The 23,667-nt window shown below is 32.7% G+C and overlaps 1 protein-coding gene across 1 annotated transcript in view; it reads left to right on the top strand.

The window, feature by feature from the left end:
• The first annotated feature begins 2,174 nt into the window (after positions 1-2,174).
• The window catches only part of LOC106458192 (follistatin-like), a 71,826-nt gene continuing 50,333 nt past the window's right edge, over positions 2,175-23,667 (top strand). Inside the window, exons 1-2 of the mRNA XM_022384335.1 lie at positions 2,175-2,304; positions 20,136-20,324. Of these exons, the coding sequence (XP_022240043.1) occupies positions 2,238-2,304; positions 20,136-20,324 (256 nt within the window). The 5' untranslated portion in view covers positions 2,175-2,237. The remainder of the gene's footprint in view (positions 2,305-20,135; positions 20,325-23,667) is intronic.

Below are 23,667 nucleotides of genomic sequence, written 5' to 3'. Positions count from 1 at the left end.
CAGAACTAACTGGCTAAAGGCTAGGCTAGGCGAGATCTTTAAAATCTTTTAGCGTAAATATTACTGTCATAAGACACCACTAACTGCCTTCCTATCAAACCATGATCAGTCAGTAGCATTTCACTTTTAACCGTAAGTCTTAAAATGAGCGAAAAACTATCCATAAGCCCGGCGGTTAGGACGCTGGACCAGCAATCTGAGGGTCGCGGAATCGAAATTCGTCACTGAATATCTTCATCCTTTCAGCCGCGTGGGTGTTATAATGTGAAGTTCAATTTCATTATTCGCTGATAAAGAGTAGCCAAAGAGTTAGTGGTTTGTGATGCTGATAGCTACCTTTCCTCTTATTTATTACTTGAAAATTAGGGACGATTAGCGCAGATAGCCCTTGAGTAGCTTTGCGCGACATTCAACAAACAAACAAAACTATTCATCAAAGAATCCATTGCCATACACATATTAAAACCAGCCCTCGATTTTAATTACAGTACCCGAAATCGTTTACTAGCCCTTTAAGTCTTGCTTATAACTCAGTTCATTCTTTCCTGGCTCAACTAGTTTAATTTAAAGCAGTAATCAGACGTACTTGTTTCAACTGGTAGGATAACACGGTCGAAAGTAGGCCAACAGGTAAGACAACTTTCAGACACAGTATTAATGGTTCTATATTGTTTATTTTAATAGTGTATTTAAAAGATAAAATCTAAAAAAACTGATACAGGTGTAATTATCTTGTAACCTTAGAACTGACTAGTTAAAAGCACAACATACCAAAGATCGTATGGATGATGGACAGCAGTTTAAGGCAACAATAATTTTCTATTCTGAGGCTATGTCTCCAATCTCCTCCCCAGTTCGTATATAATCCTAATTTAATGCTTTAACCCTAATTATATTAACAACAATTCTTTGTTCTACACATAAAATATATATAATTCTAACTTTATGACGAGTGTAGTTCGATGAGGAATATTACTACCAATCACCATGTGTGATTTTCACATTGTGCTTGTCCATTGTAAGTTTTCGTGGTAAAAGGTAAAGGTTTTATGTTACTTAACTAATACTGAATATTAAACATTACTTTATGGTATCAGAACGTTACTGATGAGGAAATATTTTAATAAATCTACTTTAATGGCTTTTTCTTTCGTAAATATAACTTTGGATAGTGGATGTCACGTATTGGGCATATGCTGTGTGGTTGTATGAATCGTCCTTTTTAACATAATTTTTAAAAGTTTTGAAAAAAAGTTAAATAAAAAGCACCCTCTTTACTAAAGCCAGGAAACTTTACAAACATTAGTGTTGCGTCAGCGAGTCACATGACTACAGTGACGCCACGTTTCTAGAACTATCCTGTACTTTGGCGAATGCTCTAGTATTTAGATATAGGGTAGTCGGGTATATATAAGAGAGGGACAACGTGACGCGGTAATGTGTGTAATGTGTGTGTAGATAGTGAGTGATTGAACTGCAGTCAGAAGTATTGTAGACGTTCGTTGTTACAGTGTTTGTTTAGCGCGATTGTTGAAGTTGAGTGTATCGGTAAAGTTATATTCGGAAAGAATAAACCAGTTTTATTAAGTAAAGACTTGTGTTGTTAAAATTTCGTCGGAACGAAGTTACGGAAAGTTAATTAACAAACGGAGACGTAACATTATGAAAAACAGCAATATTTTCACACATACCATTTTCTGCGATATATAAATATGCTGTGTGTGCAAGTTATCAAACAGTTCTCGAGTCTTAGCAATATCTATTAATAATGTTTGATGCCATCATAACATTCTAAAGTCAGACTGATGTCTAGAAAACGAGGTACCTTCGTTTTATAGTGCGCATATCACAAATGAAGATACACAGGGTGTTTATCTTCACAGGAATACATTTAGACAAAGATGTAATTACCGAAGCTAGAACAGCATTAGTCAATAAACTATTGTTTTTACCCTTATTAATCGTAATCAGGAAAGTGTTACCACCTTAAAAGTCTTTGTTACGTTTACAGTTTTCCTTGGGTGAAATTAAGTAAATAACTTCTAATATAAAAGCAATGAATGAATAGGCGTATCTTTCCTAGCCACACCTCCAGTGGATCACGTGCCTTCTGTGCGCGCCTGTGTACTATGCTGTTGATACATACTACAACTAGAGGAATTGATCGCTCAGTAACAGATTGAACTACTAGAAGCAGGTTGCTGTGGAAAGACGCAGAGATTCCAAGCACGTGTATTATGCACCCTTTCATGGTGGTGTTCTATTCTTTCGCAGCCTTGTGGCTGTTTATTATAGTGGCAGAAGGTAAGGGTTTTATGTTATGAAATTTACACCAATGATCAATATTACTTTATAATATTAGACATTCAGTTATGACAAGCATTCAACCGGATTATTTTTAGTTCGAGAAAACTTAAAACAAGATAGATAAAAATACAACATAACGCTTATAATAACAAAGTTCGGTTTGCTCTACAAAACTATGAGATTTGTAGTCATGTTATTAAACGCGAAAGTTCAGTTGAAAATTGTTTTTCGTAGGCACATGTTTGTTGATCTTAGCTTTATTTTTGGTGTATTGAAGAAAAAAAGGCTGCTTATAATGGCGATCTCAAGTGTCACCTCTCGTGTTTCACTTATCTCAAAGTTAAACGCTGACATTTTGTATTGTTAATTCTGAACACAGTGAACATACAGCAGGTTTTCTAAGAGTAAAGAGTCAGAGCATAAAACTAAAAATAGATCGTGGGTAAGGATAATAAAGATTGTTCAAGTCTTGTAAGTATCAAAAGGACCACAAAACTGGTTTATCTATAATAACTATAAAGAAGGCACAACAAGAATTTGCTTGTGTTTACTCCTGTAATTCGTTTGCTCTTTAATAAACAGGGGGCCTTTTTAATAGAAAGCTCAAATATCTTATTATTTTGTTAAATTACTCAACATTAAACGCTGCCTAATTTTATATAGGTGTCACTGTTTGTTTTTGAATTTCGCGCAAAGCTACACGAGGGCTATCTGTGCTAGCCGTCCCTAATTTAGCAGTGTAAGACTAGAGGGAAGGCAGCTAGTCATCACCACCCACCGCCAACTCTTGGGCTACTCTTTTACCAACGAATAGTGGGATTGACCGTCACATTATAACGCCCCCACGGCTGAAAGGGCGAGCATGTTTGGTGTGACAGGGATTCGAACCCGCGACCCTCAGATTGCGAGTCGAGTGCAGGTGTCACTGAAAATATTAGAAAGTCTCTCTTCTTTGACTCTGATGAATTGAAAACACTTTCTATTTCCTAGTTTTCAGTGTACCTGTTTTGTCGTTAATATTCCTCAAGTAGTAGGGCTAATTTGAAACCTATATATATTTATGATATTAAAAAAGCCCATTATATCTATCTTGTATAATATGTGTACTAATAAATTGAAAGACACTATCAGTTGTTTAGTTCCAAAACATTTTTGAGGGTATAAGTTGTCAGTTATTCTTATTAGTTTCATTGAAAAAGATGCATTTAATTCAATAATTTTAAAAGTGAAAACTTTTTATAATTAATGTTGATTAATTAATATATAAAATGTCTTCAGATTTCATTGTAATGATACTTCTGAATGCTTTAATATGTTTTCAAAACTGAAAAATATATCCCTTAAATTTCTAGACTGTGATGGTTCCAATTTTATCTTTTACAAGCGGAAAACAAATAACAAAATGAGAATAATTCCTAGGCAAAGAATTAGTTTAAAACATACAGGCTCTGGAGAAAAATCTTTAACAAAACCGTTTTTCACACCATGCCGTGCCACCGGTGAAATGGTGTTAGTGAACAATAAGAATCGGAAGATAGCTAAAAAATAACTATAGTTTGCATCTTGGGTTCAATGATAATTTTAAGCAATATATATATATGTATAAGTATTTGTAAAGAAATATTATCTTGCCCAACAAATGGGTTTGTTTTGATAATCTGAAACCGAGCCTCACAAGGTAATACGACACTTCTCTCACTTGTAGTCAGTAATTCATGAAGACGTCACAGTATTTGCTCATTACACTAAGAAATAGTGCATCTTGTAGTCTCGTTGTAAACAAACATCTAACGCATCACGAGGTCACGTGACATTTCTAGTGCATAACGTAATAACTCACTTTTTGCTGGGTGAAAGTTTTCAAGAGACGGCTTGGACGTGTGTTGTTAACATATGATATCCAAACATGCCGCTTTGCAGGCTATTCTTGCAAGTGGTGAAATGGCAAGACTCTGCATATTAGAAATATTCAATGACATTTGAAAAATATGTTCCTTAGTCGCTGTTACATTTATATAGTTTTTTTTTTACATTGTCTAAAGATACACTTCTTACTTGGAAACATGTTATTTTGACTTTGATATCATCAAAAAAATCTCTGCTGACTATTATGCAGCCTGTTTTACAGTGATAATAAATTTGACCAATTTTTGTCTTATCATATATCACCTATTTTTACTTTTGATAGCTATAGTTCTCGAAGAGAGCTATTTGTTAACTGGTGTGCGTAATTTTATATTTAGTTTATTAATGAATACTCTGAATTTCTTGATGCATTTCTTTACCCACACAAAGTTTCACCTTAAAACTGGATGAATATCATATCATCATTTGTTGACTTTTAGTATGAATTTATGTCTAAAGTATTTCGCTAATTATTACTCTACAAACTAAAACAGTTATTAGAAAAACCCTACGTGATCAGTCCCGTATGCTGGTCTGTCCTATTTATCCCGGAACATCGGTATAGTGATTCTTAACATTTCATTCGTTAAAAACCATAGGATTAAATCACAGTTATCAACTATATCCACTGTCTACAATGTGTGTGAATTTTAGCGTATTTGAACGAGAAGTTGTTTTTTTCTACTCTTTTTCGCTATTTCACCGTAAGAAATGTTATCAAAGTCTTAAAACACAAAGCCAAGAATAAGTAAACAAGCAATTGAATCAATAGAGATACAATAATATGATATACAAATGTACAGGGTTAAGTACGCTATATTGAAATTATTTTGAATAAGTAAATCAACAAGTTACGTGACACCCACAGCCAATGTAATGTTGTGGTGTAACGCCATACATCAGAACTACATTTGATAGTACTTGGCGTTTCGTAGGTAGTGTGATGCCACTGAAAATTGATCGCTCTTGGGAAAGGTATGTAACAGCCCTTTCCGACTTACAAGAAGTTATACTCCAGTTGTGGTGAGCAAAGTGCGGCGTTTTATAACAGGTGAAAAATCCACGAACACAAAGGTCAGTGGCAAAAGCTACTCACGTGCCCCAGGACCAGTAGAAACATAATTCAAAGGATAACAAGTAACGTGTACATAATTTACTTCCACGACATGTCCATTTTCATCTGTCGCATACCTCAAGCAGCTGAAGAATGAAATGTGTATTTATGGTACTTCATACGATATACCGCTTCATTCGCCGGAAGCAGCGCCTATATATTTCTGTGCGATCGGATTGTTGAAACGGGTGTTAGGAAATTGTTGTCCTCGTACTCTAGATGCTTTATAGAAAGCAAGCAGAGATAATAGTTGTGCTTCTAGCATGACAGTCTTACGACAGAGCCTTCTGAAATTAAAACTATGTTGCAGGGCTATTGTGAACGTGCACGGTCATCAGGTAGAGCATGACCGGACGTTTGCGACATGGACTGTAACGACGAAGTGAGGGTCCAAAATCGTTTAAATGTAAGGTATTCAACCTCTTTATATAAAGTTTCGTGTGAGCTGCTTAGTACTTGGAAGAGTAAAGCCTCCATACAATCGAAATATCTTTAAAAATTAAGTAAAACATGAAACGCTTATTAAATTCTGGATGTAACAAAGAAAAAAAAATCAAGTGTTCCATGGACACTTCTATTCGTTTAAATAAATCGCAATGAATATTTTTATGACTTTGGGCTATTTTAAAGTTTAATAAACTTATAAGTGTTTTATAACAACGTTTATAAATATGGTTTATTTCACTGGATTATAATAGAAGGAATAATTTATTTACTGCCTTATAGTACACGAAGAAATAACTTCTAAATGATCCATGACCTCCGCACAAAAATAGGTTTAAGCAACTTTTTACTAGTTCAGAAATATCTTTCTACTTAATAGTTTTTTACTTACAAATAAGAGTGAATATAGACGTAGAAGTACAAGAACCACGTAGAATAATGAACGTCTTAGATGACAATGAAATAAAGAGAATTATACTTATGAGTGAGAAAACAAACCGACTGTATTCTTAATTCAGTTTCAAGGAATTTTCGTGTACAACGGGAATGCTGTCGAATAATTCTATGTCCCTTGTAGAGAGGGCTTATAAACGTCAAGATCGCTTGTTTCAGCGGAATTCTCTATACTCAACTTGGGAAGCTGACTTTACGTCTTTTCTGTTTTTATTTTCAAACAGATAGCAGATGTACAGAGTTGTATACATAACCTAATAAAATTATGAAGCGTTTGTAGCTGTTATTGTCTTATTCAAAAGTGAAGTACTCACTTTTCAAAGTTTGTACAATTGAAAAAAATGTGAAAAGAACGTCTTGAATAACAGCAACAGCTCCAAGTTTACATTGCAGTAGTAACAACAACCTCTAACGGACATACTGACCATAAATCATTTATTCTATTGAGTTTTTATTTGATAAAGCCCCCCCCCCCCCCGGTGGGTCAGTGGTATGTTTAGGGAGTAACAGTACTGAAATGCAGGTTTGATACCCCACAGTGGACAGTGTGCATATATCCCAATGTGTAGTTTTGCACTATGAAAACAAAAACAACAATATTTATTAAAATAGTCAAAATAAAAATGTTTCGCATTATCTTATTCTCTTTTTTAGGCTTTTTTACTGTGTCACATACCAGGTATTTGGTTGAAAAAGGCGCAGTTTGTGAAACCTATAGTTCCAATGAAAAACTAAAACTAGTGACATTGAAAACTGGGGCCATACTTATAATGTATTATCCTTAATGGCATGATTTTGATGTAGAAATCCTTATCTATTATAAAGTTTTCTTTGGCACTTTATGTAACAAAACTACTTGAATTATTGTTAATATTTTACAAAATTTCTGTAATGAAGACAAACATCCTATGCGTGAGTCTTCTCATCCAAAACGTTCCAGTTATGACACTGTTACAGATCGTCTCTGTCAGGGAATATATTGAACTCGAATACAAAAAGAAAGTTCCTTACGATCTCAAACTTTATTGTTCCCGGGTTTTATATCTTGGTGGACTACAATGGTATCTATATACCGTGCTACTGCTTCATTTCCGTAATCATGCAACCTTTCTTCAGAACACCTGAAAGGAGCACGCGCATCTCAGATTGAGAACCGTTGCTCTAGCATTACCAATAATCAGTATGTTAACAGACACCTAGCCGAAATAACTTTAACTTTCTGCTCGTGATCTGCATCAAATGTAAAATCATGTAACAAAAATGTGAGAAATACATCAGTTTGACGAACGCAATCATGTTTAAGCTCCTTCTCTTTTGTTTGAAAACATGGAAACTAAAATTCTAAATTTTATTGGTTTTCTGAAAGAGCATATAGTAATTTAATTACACGATCTAGACGTTCAACTGAGTACAATAAGTTATCAATGGAGTTATTGAATAAGATTGCTAATGGGTGTAACCTATTTCATTTAATTTCGTAATGTTTATGTTTTATTTAAGTGTTGCTTCGTGTAGATGTTATATGTTTACTTCGCATTACCCAGCGTTATTTTATATTTGCCGAACGAATTGATTTAAGCACTTTAATCCACAATACACAAATATTTCCATTATTCGTGTTGTGTACGTCATTTACGTTACAGTTCTTGTTTTATTTTTCAATGTTAGTGCTTCGTGTATTTTGTGCGTGCCAATAGAAACAATTATCTCCAAAGCATTCCTTTGTTTACACTCGTAAAATTAAAATGATCGTTAACACTGGTCAGAATTTAATGTTGCTAAAAATGCAAATTTCGAAATATAAATTTACAATATAAGTATATATTTAAATTTTCACTTAAGCAAAAGATGCAGTAAGCTTCAACAGTTTTTTACTTTTAAAACATGTAAAGTAAATGAAGGTAGTTTTTTTTCCTAATAGAAACATCTGATGTTTGAAAAGGGTTGTAAGTTCTAACCTCTGTTCAAATAAATTGTAATGGGCTGAGCGTGATCAAATTGTTAGCGTGCTGTAGTGATCTGTGTGTCCGGTTACATTAAGAAAAAAACATCACGTTCTACACTCTTGAATCATGATTGCGTTATAAGGATGACGATAGAATCCCACTATTCAGTCAGACAAAAGAATTGGCAGTGGGTGCTACTGGCTAGCTGCCTTCCTTCTGGGCTGTCATTTAAAAAACTAGGGACGGCTAGTGCAGATAGTTCTTGAGTAGTTTTGTGCGAATATTCGAAAACAAATATAAATTATTTTGTCAAGCACTTAATAGCTTAAAATCTGACCATAAAAACTAGAGGTCGGTCATGTAAAACCATTCTAAACGCCATTATTTGATTGTTTTTTGTATATATGATAGTAATGTCAGCTGGACTTGGTTTAAACTATCTAAAGAAGTAGAAACTTATTCATATTATTTAAAAGGTGTGGCACTTCTGACATTTCAAATGGATTAGGTTTAATCCTGTTTTATTTTGGAGTAAGTAAATTGTATAAAGATCCCGTTAATGGTAAAAAAACTAACACTCAACCCCATTTGTTGCTTGCAGTTTTTAAAGCTCTTATTGTAACAGTGGTTTTCTATGTTTAATCAAAACTCATCGTCAGTATATCTGCTCGTTTGTATACCCAAACTGTGTAAGAGTTGGGTCGAGATTTGTTAGAAACAGGAATAACAACCAACTGGTAAACTTACGGACGATAAATCTCAAGACTAAAATTAAGAAACAAGTTAATTCTAAGTGATATCTATGCTCAGATTAAGAGGTCTCAGTCGTGCTACCACATAATCTATAGAAAGGGCAAATTAAGTTCTGAGAACAGCTAGCACTGACTTATAACCAGACGTATAACATAACCAGATTCTTGAAATATTATAGCTAATGTAAGCACAGAGAGGCATGTTTTAACTTTAAATGAAGATCATGTCATAATACCAAAGCAGACGTGATATGATACAGAAATATAATTACATTAAGAAGAGGCATCCAAAGCAAAACCTATTTTAGACACATCTCTTTAAATAGAAAGCACCATTTCTTATCTCTCAAATTGCTGATTCGTGTTAAAACCATTCTATACCGCCGGAGTACACATATTACATAATGTTCACTTTCTATACCAGCGGAGTACACATATTACATAATGTTCAGTAATTGTAAGTATTTCCCTGTTACAACAGTTCGTGTACCAAAAAAAAAAAAAAAACTGGTAAAGGAGTCGGGTAAAAGCCCTAATTTTCTGTAATTAGAATTAGTGAGGTTAGTTGCATTGTTTTTTGTTGTTATTAGGGACCTGAACCAACAAAGATTTGGACGCACAACTGGTTTGTTGCATAAACAGTTTAGACAAATGCGTGTAAAACGACCACGGGTTCCATAGAGCTTGTCGGAAATTTTAAAGTACATAAATAAGAATTAAATACAATGTGCATTTCAACAACCAATAGACCAAAATACAAGTCTGTTAAGTGAAAAGTACAAACTAGACCTGATCGTTGTGAATCACGTGAATCAATTGAGAAGCACGTAAACCTAAACATTTTACACAGTATGTATTCAACAAACTGTTTGAAAAAGCAGATCATGAAGCAATGAAAAGATTCAGAACTCTAACACCTAAGATTTTCTTTTCAAACTAGGTTCCTCTTAGTGAGCTTTCGTCTTCTTACATTGCGAAGCTCGATGGAACCTAAAGGTGAAGCAAGTTGAGTCATTGTAGGAATTCTTTCAATAAACTAAAAAAAAAGGACTATAGAATCAGTAACACCCACAGACATTCTTACCATAACCCCAGCTGTTTCCTAAGTTTAAGCTGACACTATCGAACCAAGCCCAGACAGAATTCAAGAAACAGGGGCAGACAGAGACATGCCTTTCTACTTTCCGACACATTGAGGACTCGTTTCTTCTGATGGTCTTTCAGCCAATGACTAGCCACCAGAGTTTGGCATTTACGATCGGCTGTTGATCAGCTCTCTATTCCTGATGAAGTACGATTTCATTTACCACTGTGGTCTAGTTTGTTACCCACCATTTTTACCCCTACCTGATATTTTCCAACAAATTGGGCAAAGCTAAATCTTGTGGTTGTCCCCACCGCCTGCTGTTGCCAAGCATTGGACAAATTCCACTGATAATGTTACGTACAGAAATGTTATTTTCTTTGATCCTTTGCCAGAAATCTAATAAATCTGAATAAATTCCTCCCACTGATGCTCATAAATGCTTTAGATACCAGCTACCCTTTCTTGCTTCTCTACCATCTAACGGTTATTATTAAATCCAAGATGTATAAACTTCAGCTTTAAAATGAAACGTCAATTAGTCAATGAATTTTCCCTATATCATATTATAAAATAATACATTTTTGCTAAAAATTCATGCTTTGTTTGTGAACTCATTCACCCACTTTAATCAAGCACTACCATACACGAAAGCTTTTGTTGAACTTCATTTTTTGTCCATTCGAAAACTAAAATTCAATTTTCCGGAAAAAAAATTGACGTATTATAAAAAAAATGCAAAAGAGCAAGACACAAGATAATTACCTTTTATTGTGTATTCTGAGTTTGGAAGCTGAATTCTGACAGACAGGCAGAGAAACAAATTGTTTGTTTGTTGTTAAGCACAGAGCCACAGAATAGATTATCTGTAATTTCCCCACTACTGGTATCGAAACCTGGCTTTTAGCGTTAGGGACGAGCTGAGTAAATCTCCGTTTCAACCCGACGTACATTTATACGGGAACTTATCCCTTAGTTACCTCAAACCTGCGAAACGAAGTGAGCAAGTTTGCATAGTATTATTACACCATCGACATGTTACTAAAATCAAACAAAAGTGTACAGCATTTAATTTCAGCATTATTGTAAATAAAGATGGGATCCAACTGTAAGTAAGCACTTTGTTCGTCATCTGTTTGGCAGATGATTTTAAGAGAAAGTATGTTTGGGATATGGGGTTAAGATGAGAAAAAGTCGTTAAAGTTTTACTTCGTTTGCATTCAAAGAGCTATAAGCTTCAACAAAACTTATGATATTGTTTCACATAAAGTAAAGAGCAGAGAGTTACTTAACATCTTTCTCTGTAGACTAACAGCTATAATTAGAATTATAAAACTCTATTCTTTAACATGGTAGGAAAAAAAAACCCTGTAAATATGGATAATGATTATGGAGTTCTTTCTTGTCTGTTAAAACCAACGGGAAAGAAAACTTATAAGTGTTTTTACAAATTTACCTGGAAAAGGTAATAAAGCACATAAATTTGAAGCAAAACCAACAAAAGCTTCAATATTTATCTGAGTATTCCCACACATGATGTAAAGCAAATATTCCCTCTATACTAGCTAAAAATAAATTCAAACTTATTTTAATAGATTTGCGACAAAAGATACATACATACCATAAATGTTACATTCCATACATGCTTTTATAATTCCATGCACTTGAGAATAGCTTTTTACGATTTTCCGAATTAAATAATAATTTAAAAAGCAATAAAAAAGAAAACTTAATATACAAATCTATCTACTTTATCGATCAAGTAAAATTTGTATCATCGAAATAGTTAAAATTGCCTCCAATAGATGGCAAGAGACCCTTGTAAACAGATCAGCATTTTTGTACGTTAAGTGCTTTTAATGCTCTATCAAGTTCACAACGAACCTCATTTTTTTTCTACTTAAGTGAGATCACATAATTGAGCTCTAAGCACAAACTTGGTTTTACATGATAGTTTCACCAAACACGATAATATTTTAGGCGTGGGTGATGTTTAAACTAAACTTCGTGTACGACATCACAATGCTAACAGGAAATCGCAAATTGTTCATTCTTTACCTTGTGTTTCCACATCAGTCACTACTGAATCATACCTAGGTTTAACATATCCAAAACAATTCTGATTAAATCGTACTTAGCTATGAATATGATCTCCTTTCCATAATATATTTTTCATTTATTCAATTTTATTAATTTTGTTTTATAAAAATTATGTCTAAGGCCACTTTTTCTGAAGTGCTATGGCAACTGTTCTCTTTTCATGTAGAATTAATTATCCACGAACTTTTCTCTACGTTAAAATGCTTTTATTTGCCAGCTTTCAGCCATCTTACCGAAGCCTTCATCGGGCAACAACAATGAACTGTTCTTTTTTCACTTAGTTTTCTTTGAGAAAGACTCTGTTACAGATAATGCTTCGCGTACGAATTAATATATGGACAAAGTTACTTTCCACGTTGGATCTTATCATATATAGATTCCCCCCAACCCCCGGTTAGCTCAGTGGCAAGTCTCACTCCTTACAACGCTAAAATTCGTGTTGCGGGTGTGAGCAGAGCACATATAGCCCGCTGTGTTGCTTTGCTTGATTAATAACAAATACAAGAAACTATATAAATAGAAATTATCAAGGAATCTTCCACTGGTAAAACTCAGTCGGCTGTTATCTTCTAATCTAAAATTTGGTGAGACTGATGAAATCGAGCACCCAATTTCGTGTCTTCACACCCAGATAACATTTGATAACAGGCTTCCATGGTAATTAATTCTCATGTCTTAATTATTTGTTAATATTTGTAACCTATTTTGCTTTTGCGCACTTACATAAAAAAGGACAACTAGGTATGTCTGTTTTTTTTGGTAAACGCAGTGTCACAATGTAAAACTGTAAGAATGTAATTAATCAACAATTTTGATATCAACTATCATTACACCCATATTATGAACATTTAATAATAAATCTATTAATTATTAACAATGTGGGTATGTGCGTGTATGTTTCTGTGACTGGATATTATTGTATTGTTTCAATCACCCTGCTTTATTCTCTGTCACGTAATTTCGTTTGTAGTTATAACGAAACAAATTATACAACTTTCTAATGGTTAAAATATAATCTTTGTTTCAGGTAAAGATCTATGTTAGATTTCGCGAGATAAATCGCATTCATTGCACAAACTGCACTTTCTAGTCGATAGTTAATTGTCACTCGACCAATAAGATAACGATAGAAAGTGAAAAGCGCTCGGGATTAAGTTAATGTAAATCGTTTCTTATCGGAATCTAAGGCTACGTAATGAGTGTTTATGACGTCTTGGTTTTCGCACGCAAACTGCAGTTTCTAGTTTTAGGAGAGAAAAGAAAGAAAAATACATGTTTATTTCTTATCTTATAGTGCAGTTTGATTAACTTTCAATTTCAATACATATGTGGTTGTTTAACAATTGGAGAATAGCAAAAAAAAAAAATTGAATTCGGTAACAATGCATTAGAAAATATACTTGATAAATCTATTTAAAAAAAGCCAATTTTTAAGCAAAATTATAAAATTTCAAAACTATAAATTAAAATTATCTAGTTCTGTTACTCAATGAATTGTAATCACGTGGGATTTTTCTATTCTGTGATATTTTTACGGCAATTGTATATATTTTTATAAGACTACGGTTTTTTAACATTCGGGTGTGATAAAATTCTTAAACACTTGATAGTTTAAGGGAGAATAACACATAACAAAAAACAGTTTTATAGTTTTACTACCTGTCCGTAATCAGGGTAACAAAGTAACGAGGCTCCATAGTGCTTGTAGTGATACATGATTCTCACAAATTTTACTCAAAACGTTGAGACTATTCCTATCGGTCGCAGAATGAAATATTTCGGAAGTTTGTATATGACTTGGAACAGAAATAGTTTGGCTGAAAGTCAAATATACGCCAAATATAGTAATACTAATAATATTTAGTTTCTACTTGCAATAATCTTTAAAATCAATTTAGTGCTCTTAGGAATAACAACAAAAGTTTCACATGGAGTACATAAGTAAGGTATTAGAAACTTGCATGGCCTTACAAAAACATTATCTAATACAGAATTACAGGGTTCATAAACTTGAGTTATATTTACTGAAGAAGGCAAGAATTGTAGTTTTTGGCATCTCAGAAGTCAACAATTTCGAAAATTTACTTTGCATTCATAAAATTTGTGTAAGGTCTGCCTTTACGGTAAGTACAGATTTATAGTAACAAATATTTCTAAACATCCAGATCTTTCAGCCCTCCCAAGCTGTGAGAATGGTTAAGGAAATAATATTCTTTGAATTGTACAACTGGCTTTTGAATTTTTGGGTCATATTTCGCAACTCATCAGTAAGCATATTTTGATTACTAGAAAGCATGCTGTCCGGGAAGTGGTGTATGTTAAGGCTGAAAACAGCACATGTTTATGCTAAAACGTGGTGTGTATTTAATTTTTTTTTCGACTTGACAGCCTGGCGACCTATAAGTTGGCATTCGGCCAAATAGCGGTCGGTGGCCTTTGACCTTTGTCTTTGGTTGGAATATTGGAAATAGATGTTTCTTACATTGTTTTTATAAAGAGACAGAATTACTTAAAATTTATGCTTAGGTAATACACTACACTAAACACGAAAAGTCAGAACAAACCATTAGTAAAATTATTTGAAAACAATACAAAAACACCCACGGAAACAGACATTTATCTTGAACCTAGATTTTTTCAGTTGTTTGGTGTATGCTTAACACATTCAAAGAGTATCAAGAGAGATTGAAAGATAGCGTTCTAGCATTGATGTTTAATCTTGTTTCTACGTTTCTGGCATGCAGTTAAATTATTTCATTCTAAATAGTTATTGACACTTTCAAGCTAGAAATATAACTCAGGCATCTACATTGGTTCGTCTAATACATTCCAGTTCTTCTCAACTAGTGATAAATTCCTCAAATATTATTTACATGAAACTGTTTATAGTTTGACAGCTACTTTTGACATGTACAGCTTAGGTTTTGTTCAGAGAGAGAGAATATATAAGTCATATCAGTATTGGCAAAAAATGTTGATTTGTATATTTCTTACAGTTGATCCAAGTATGTATGTAGACAGCAAACTAGTTGTTGATATTAAGTTAACTTTGTTTTTGTTGTTGAGTTTCTGTTGACGTAGTCTTGTGTTGCTAAGTGAGGTTATTTTGAAATTCTCTTGTGCTTTTAAGTGAGTTTCTGTTGACATTGTATTTGTGGACCTGAGATTCTACTAGCAATGTTTTTTATTGCTGGGTATATACTAACGTTATTTTGTGTTGATGAGTTTCTGTTGACATTACTTTGTGTTTCTGATCTTCTGTTGACATTGCTTTGTGTTGCTGAGTTTCTGTTGACATCGCTTTTTGTTGCTGAGCTACTATTTACATTGTTATGTGTTACTGAGTTTCTGTTGCACATTGACATGTCTTGTAGTGATAAGCTTGTTATGATAATTTTGCCATTATTGTTCCATTGAACTAGCTGTTACGTTAATATTGAAGTAAAAACAAAAAACCTAATGCAGAAAGTCATTATGGTGTGTTTCCTTTTAACTTCCTGAAATGAGAAGATCGAAGTGCATAAATAGGTTCTTCTCTCAAAACTGTAGTCGGATTTTAGTTATACATTTTTTGAGGAAATGATTTAAAATGAAGTTACCTGATATATTTTAGTCAAGATGATAAATGATATGGAAAAGAGGGTTAAGAGGGTTTATAGAGTACGTTGACTAATTGTTAACGAAACACATTGCTGTCAGTGCATACTCATAATTTCTAAAATTTACCTTTGTTAGAAAGGCATAAAAAAGTGCTCTTTGTGAACGATTGCGATTCTGCTGTATCGATTAAAACATTCAAGCGTATTAAGACGTATAGAGACTGAAAAATGGAATTTCAAATGAGCTACGATGAAAACATTCTTAATGTATTAAGACATATAGAGACTTAAAATGGAATTTCAAATGAGCTACGATGAAAACATTATTAATGTATTAAGACGTATAGAGACTGAAAAATGGAATTTCAAATGAGCTACGATGAAAACATTCTTAATGTATTAAGACGTATAGAGACTGAAAAATGGTTTTGTTTGTTATTAAGCACAAGGCTACACAAAGGACTATCTGTGCTGTGCCTACCAAGGATGTCGAAACCCTATTTTTCTCGCTATAAGTCTTCAGACTTATTGCTGAGCCACTAGGGGGAACCGAAAGGTGGAGTTGCACATGATTTAAACGTTCATAACGTATTAAGACGTTTTTAGACCGAAAGATGGAATTTCACATGCACTAAACACAATTCAACCCTTAAGGAAACATAATTTAAAACAAAAAATTAAATATAAACAAATAAGAGGGAGAAGCATTCCAAAATAATATGTTGTTTAATAGTAAATTGACAGACAACGATTTATAAGCATAATGAAGTGGTTAAATTTTGGGGGAACATACTATACGTTTCGACAGAAAATTGGTCTGTCTTCTACCTGACCAATGCTCTGTCAAAACATGTTGTATGTTCCCCAATAATAAAGCCACTTCATCATGCTTATAAATCGTTGTATGTTACTTTATTATTATATTAGCATAACGTACCTCCATACACGAGTATGGTGTTCACACAAAATGTAACTCAAATAATGATATAAAACTTTAGCTAAAAATAAAGAAATGTTTCGGATTCCCTGGCTTTTAATGCAAAATATATTGCCTACATTAAGAAGACTTCCCATTGCAAATTTAATGAAACAAAAGCTGGAATATATAAAAAAGTAAATAGGCTTTTCCTGAAGCATGCGTTTGCATTAATTATTATCACTGAAAAGAAAGGAAAATGGGCTTTCAATACAAAAACATTTTCCTCTTGGAATTTATATATAATCTTTGTACAAATCTGCGAAAATAGGTACATAAAAGTGGGAAGAATTTATGGATCATTAAATGTAAATTCGAAATATTTTTCTGAATAAGTTTTGGCAAGTTACTATATTTTGAAGGATTTATTTAAGTGTATGAGCGGGATGTACGTAAAGTTGAAGTTTGATAATGGACAAGGCATCAGGTTTAATTTCGACACATCAAAAATGAAAAACCATGTTACCTGCCAATATTCGAAGCATTTTGCATTTTAAAATCGATATCGACGAAAAGTTTGAATGTGTGGTTTGCGCATTTTGGGAGTGCAGACATGCAACTTTACAAAGGAGGAACTTAGAAGATGATGATATTTTTTCCGGTTGGAAGCCTATAGATACTGAAGATACATATATAGAGTGAGTAAAGATGTTTTGAGGAATATTAACGATGGTTCATAATCCACGACTTCAATACATTTGAGGAACACGTGTTCACGAGTAAGACTTTCAAACTAATATTTCTTTATTTTCTCTTTTAATATTTTGTTGTTTTCTACAGAATATTTTTGCTGAAGATTGTTTGTTTGTTTTTTGTGTTTTTTTTAATTAAGCACAAAGCTACACAAGGGCTATCTGTGCTCTGCCCTCCACGGATATCGAAACCCGGTTTCTGGCGTTGTAAGTCAGCAGACATACCGATGTGCCATTGGGGGGTTTGCTGAAGATAAAAAGCCAATTGATATTAGGATATTAGGAAATTTACTTGAGAGTCATTATAAAAATCATTAATGAAAATGTTACTATAAAATATGTTACTATAGTTGGAGCTGCTTCTACATGTTCAAGTTCTGTACAAACTGCACCTTGTGCCACTATAATGAGGCATTCCGTTATTGTAAAATATACATATTTTTTCAAATCTAAAAGAGCCTTTCTGTGTAATACTGCATTTGCTTCAGGCAGAATAAAAACTAAAGCCAATTTAGTGGGACAGATGAATAACCACGATAGAAAGATTTGTGTGCTTATTTCTTTCGAAACAGGGCTAATTGTATGTTACAAGTGTATTATTATTGCTTTTTATTTGGCGGCATTGATTTTTCAAGCACGTTTCATTGACTGTAATTTCGCAGACAGAAAAATGGAAATCTCAACATTTTTTGGAAATGAGTTTTATTTATAAGTAGATTTATAAGTTAAACTTACTGCAATGTAGAAACCTATAGAACTTTGGAGTGAAAGTTGAATTGAATTAGTGTTATTACATGTATAACTTTTCTTTATCAAATAATTATATTTTCATGTTAAACTTTCCTACCGTGTCCTCTGTGTTCAATGCATAGCGAAAACCTTTCATCTTCTCTGAAAAATACAGTGTTTTATATTTCGACGCCATTCACCTGGTAGCATCAGACTTTAAACACATACAAGTCACAAAACGTCACACAGCAGGTCATGGCTCGCAGATTCAGAAATTAAATTGATATTTAACTCATTCAAACATTTATTATTGATTTTTGGGCGGCTCCATAAATTCCCCAAATTAGTCAGCTGGATCAAAAATGGAACTCTTTCGCTTTAAAGACAAAAAGATTCTTTAGAATTTAATAATTTAAAATATCATTTTTCGGGATATTCATACATGTCAGTATTTATAATCACACTGTCTTGCTTTGTGAAATAACCATATAGCATAGCAGATTTCATTCAGTAGGTTGAAAGAGATATCTTTTTTGAAAATACGTCGTGTTAAAACGTGATTGTCTTTTTATTTAAAACACTAACATTATAACTTGGTATTAAAAAAATGCTAGGACTGCTGCTTAAACAGTAACTAAAAACTTGATTTTTATATACATCTGTGTTGGATTTTCGTTTGTTTTGTTTTCATACGTTTTTATGGTGCTATATTGTTTGTTTGTTTTTATACGTTTTTGTGGTATTTTATTGTTTGTTTGTTTTTATACACTTCTGTGGTGTTTTATTGTTAGTTTTGTTTTTATACGCTTCTTGTGGTGTTTTATTGTTCGTTTTGTTTTTATACGTTTTTATGGTGGTTTATTTATTGTATCTTTGATACATTTCTTTGGTGTTTTATTGTGTTTCCTACACGTCTGGGATGCTTTATTTATTGTTCATTCTTTAAATCAGAGGCGAAGAGAAGAAAATGAGATATTTGAAGAAATGAGCATTTGCCATATTTCATGAAAAATTTTATGAAATTAATATCTCTAGCAAATACAAGTCGATATTTAAATAATATCTGGTCATTAATATGTGGCGTCAACACGGTAGGACATAGTTTTATTGTTTGGTTTATAATTGCAGTAAAAAAGTACAAAGTTACTTGGGTTTAATAAAGGTTGAAATAACAATCTGTTTGACTGAAAAAATAAAATATTTCCAGAGCAAGTCTTTCATATACTATTCAAACTAATCACGTTGAAGAGAAAAACGTGGGAGAAGAAATGAGAAATAACTCTATAGTTATATTAGTTTATATTTTCAATACTTTAATAAAATGTATTAATTGTTTAAAACATGCCTGCCTAACTAGCGGTCTGCGTTTAGGCATTAATAATCCGTTGACTATAATTATAAAACCATTTTTAAAGAATTCATTACCGATTGTAGTTGTGTAATGACCTGTAGTGTCGTTAATTATTCATCAGTTGATCATGTTGATAGCATTCCTGTTATCTAAAAATATATTTATTTATCTCCTGAGCACTCTTAAACTGCTGGATGTTAACATAAAATATTACACTAATTATGAATAACTTGTTCATGTTGAAATATGGCGTTTTGCTTGCCAAGGAAAATAAGAAAAGTCTTGCTTTAAAGGCTATTACATTGAAGATAAATTTCCAACAATAATTCGTAAACATAAAATTTTTATCAGGTAAGTACTTTTGTAAGTATTGTTTAGTATCGTGTTCACCTGACAGTAAATTGTTGCATGTCTTACTAGTGTATCATACTTTCATTTCAGTGTTAGATCATGAATTGATAATTTAGAATATTTAAAAGTTCACTTTGTTAAGTTTATGATTTCATATAAACATTTTGTACACATCTTTCATTTGAAACTATTATGTTTGATTTGTATTTTAACTGAGTAAATGTTTTACCAAAATGATTTCTTAGGCCATCTTGAGTTTGTGCATTGCAAAATTGAAAAGAAACATGGAAACATTTTTGATTATCACTTATACGTTTCTTACATCGCTTCAGCTGGGTACTGCTGGTTTAAGGTTAACAAGAACGGACGTTGCACAAGATTTTTCGGAGAAGTAACGTCACGTCAGGAATGCTGTTCAGACAACAGAGCCACCACAGCCTGGACATCACAGACCTTAGAGTCCGGACAGCTGTTTTACTTGAGAGTTTTTGGCCGTGGTGTACCTTGTGAGGCTTGTAAAGGTGAGTTTAAGATGAGATAAAAAGTGCTAATACTTATTCTGGAAAAGTCTTGAGCTTTGTAGAGGTTAGTTATAAATAAGATAAGAGTGCTACTATTTATTCTAGAAAATTCTTGAACCTTGTAAAGGTGAGTTATATATAAGATAAAAGTGCTATTGTTTATTCTGGAAAAGTCCTAATCCTTGTAGAGGTGAGTCATATACGATAAAAGTGATAATGCTTGTTCCAAAAGTCTTGAACCTTGTAAGGGTGAAACATTCATAAGATAAAAGTGAGAATGTTTATTCTGGAAAGTCTTAAGCCTTGTAGATGCGAATTCAGGATAACATAAAAAGTTCTAATTTTTATTCTAGAAAAGTTAGTCTGATTAATAGTATTGTATAACATATTTAGACGCATTTTAATTGAACTTGAAGAGCAAACATTTATGATATATAATGTTATTTGTAAAGATACGCTATTGACACATACGTTGTTATGACCAAAACAAGGCACTTTTTAACTAATTATTGTGAATAAGTTTGAATAGAAACAAATATTAAGGTGATTGTAAATATAAAGAAAAGAGTAAAAGAAAGCCCAAATTATTGTCAAAAACATGGACTTGACAACTCTGTGAGTTAAACTTATTTAGTTTTAAACAACATTAGCTATAGATATTCATAAATCATGAACACTTTCGTTCACTTTTCCTATACTTTCCAAATATTCATGACAAAACATTTACTAAGTGAAAGAAAACAACAATTATTAGAAGAAAAAATTAAATAGAACAACATAAAATACTTAAATGTGATTTCATTAAGAACCATTTTCTGGAAAATAATTATGTTCATGTTGTTTTGCTTTTATTTTGCAATAAACTGGCATATATATATATATGCTATGTTATTAGAGCCTTAAAAATCAGTCATTGTGAAAGAAGCCTTATTATTTATTCAAAAGAATAAAGAAAACGTTTTTGTTATTACCACTTACGTCACACAAATTAGTTGCAAGAACACAAGCAAATTTTGCAGTAATCCTCAAAGGCGTTTCTCTGTAAAAACGGGGAAAATATTTTATTGTAATATGTTAAGCTTTAGAACTTACTTGAGACAAAATTGGAAAATGCTGACAAGATGTGAAAGAATTTCAGCAACGACTAGAACTATCAGCAAAGAAAATGCCAGTTTTCTAAGAGAAAATATATATCACATATTAACAACATTATAAAATGGTTGCACGATGTAAAAAATTAAAATGTTGAAACTTTATGCTGTAAAATTAACTTAAACTTTGATTTTACGATAAAAATGTACAAAATTTAGGATTATTATATATATAATTAGATTAGGAGTTTTTAAAATTTTACCAGGTCTACGCAATGAAAATTTAACATGTAATTCAAAACTCAAAAAATAGTAGAACTTCCATTGAAGTTGAACACATAAAACCTATATTGTTAAGTGTAAATAGACAAAAAACAAACTACAACAACAACTTTTGTGTTGGCCGGTAAGAGTCGCTTGCAAAGAACTCGTTTAGTTCATTACCCAATAAAGTCTATTATAGAGAATTCGAACTGTTTATTAACCAGTACAGTCAGTCGCTTACAAACAACTCGGTTAGTTCGTTAGCCAATAAAGTCTATTATAGAGAATTTGAACCGTTTATTAGCCAGTACAGTCAGTTGCTTTACAAAGAACTCGGTTAGCTCGTTAGCCAATAAAGTCTGTTATAGAGAATTCGAACCGTTTATTAGCCAGTACAGTCAGTCGCTTACAAAGAACTCGGTAAGTTCGTTAGCCAATAAAGTCTATTATAGAGAATTCGAACCGTTTATTAGCCAGTACAGTCAGTCGCTTACAAAGAACTCGGTTAGTTCGTTAGCCAATAAAGTCTATTATAGAGAATTCGAACCGTTTATTAGCGAGTACGGTCAGTCGCTTACAAAGAACTCGGTTAGTTCGTTAGCCAATAGTCTATTATAGAGAATTCGAACCGTTCATTAACCAGTACACTTAGTCAATTACAAAGAACTAGACCAATAAACTAACCAGTACAATCACTTACAGGGAACTTAACCAATCTCTTAACCACTACAAAGCATTATAGGGAACTTAACTTGATCATTACCCAGTGCGGTGAAACATAGAGATTGGCCAATTCGTTAGCTATTGTAGCCAATGCAGTCGAGTTCAAAGAACTTGATCAATTCATTAGCCAGTAAAATCCAATATAGAGAACTTGGCCAGTTCATTAATGAATACAGACTGTGAAAGAAATCTTGCCTGGTTCATTACCCAGTACAGTCTATTACAGAGTGCACGACCAATGCGTTAGCTAGTTCATTAAGTTTTCTGTCACGCGTATAATGTAAACATGTAAATTATGTTTTGAAAAATCACAAAACCTTTCTTAAGCAGGTATCGTAGGCATGATCACTACAATGGTAAGTTACTCAATCTGCGTTTATGAACTTGACGGTAAGAAAACACTCGAAGGCTAAACTTGAGGGTTTATGACGTTGAGTTCCTTGCACATATATATTGTTATGAAAAACATAAGTTAGTTACACGACACAAAATAGAAGTATGGTGTTAGAGTGGTTGATATTATCCTAAACAGAAATGGAATTCCCTTGTTATATCCAATAATATAACGTTAACCTATATAACGATATATTTCTTTCTTTAAAAGCGTTGGTTAGATCACATATCTTAAAGATTATCACATTCCGAAAATAACCCGTAGAGACGTTAGGAAGGATCGTAGTGAAGTGATCTCACACACATGTTGGTAGGTAATATTACATAAAATACTTTCGATATATCACAGTTTAAACACTCCATTTTACCAGTTGTTTTATTAAAGTTTGTACCTGATGGTAAAATTACGTTTTTTTTAGAACTATATTTTTCTATTGAATTTACCACTTTTTGTTACGATAAATTTTGAAATATCCTTAGTGTTGAAAAACAAATATATAAACCTGATACTGAAGTTTTTCAATCTCAGCAAAATATTCATCAGGGTTATGAAAGCCGTTTCCTGAGGATAGAAGTAAAAGATTTAATCAATAGGAAAGCAGTCAACGGCTTTTACCAAGAATCATGTCTCATGAAAACACAAAAAAATGTCTGTATTTTATATTTATGTTTACATAACATTAAAAATATGTTCTAGAAAAGAATATTAAAGTAATGAATTGTTGCTAATTAAATACGTAGCAGTTGAAAGGTGATTTAATAATAGTTCAATGTTAGTTGAAGATACTATTTTAAAATATGTTCTAGAAAAGAATATTAAAGTAATGAATTGTTGCTAATTAAATACGTAGCAGTTGAAAGGTGATTTAATA

The sequence above is a fragment of the Limulus polyphemus genome, unplaced genomic scaffold (genome assembly GCF_000517525.1).
Source record: "Limulus polyphemus unplaced genomic scaffold, Limulus_polyphemus-2.1.2 Scaffold427, whole genome shotgun sequence".
In the NCBI taxonomy this organism is placed as follows: domain Eukaryota; kingdom Metazoa; phylum Arthropoda; class Merostomata; order Xiphosura; family Limulidae; genus Limulus; species Limulus polyphemus.
Note: the sequence above shows the minus strand (reverse complement) of the source record. Positions and strands in the feature narration are given on the sequence as shown.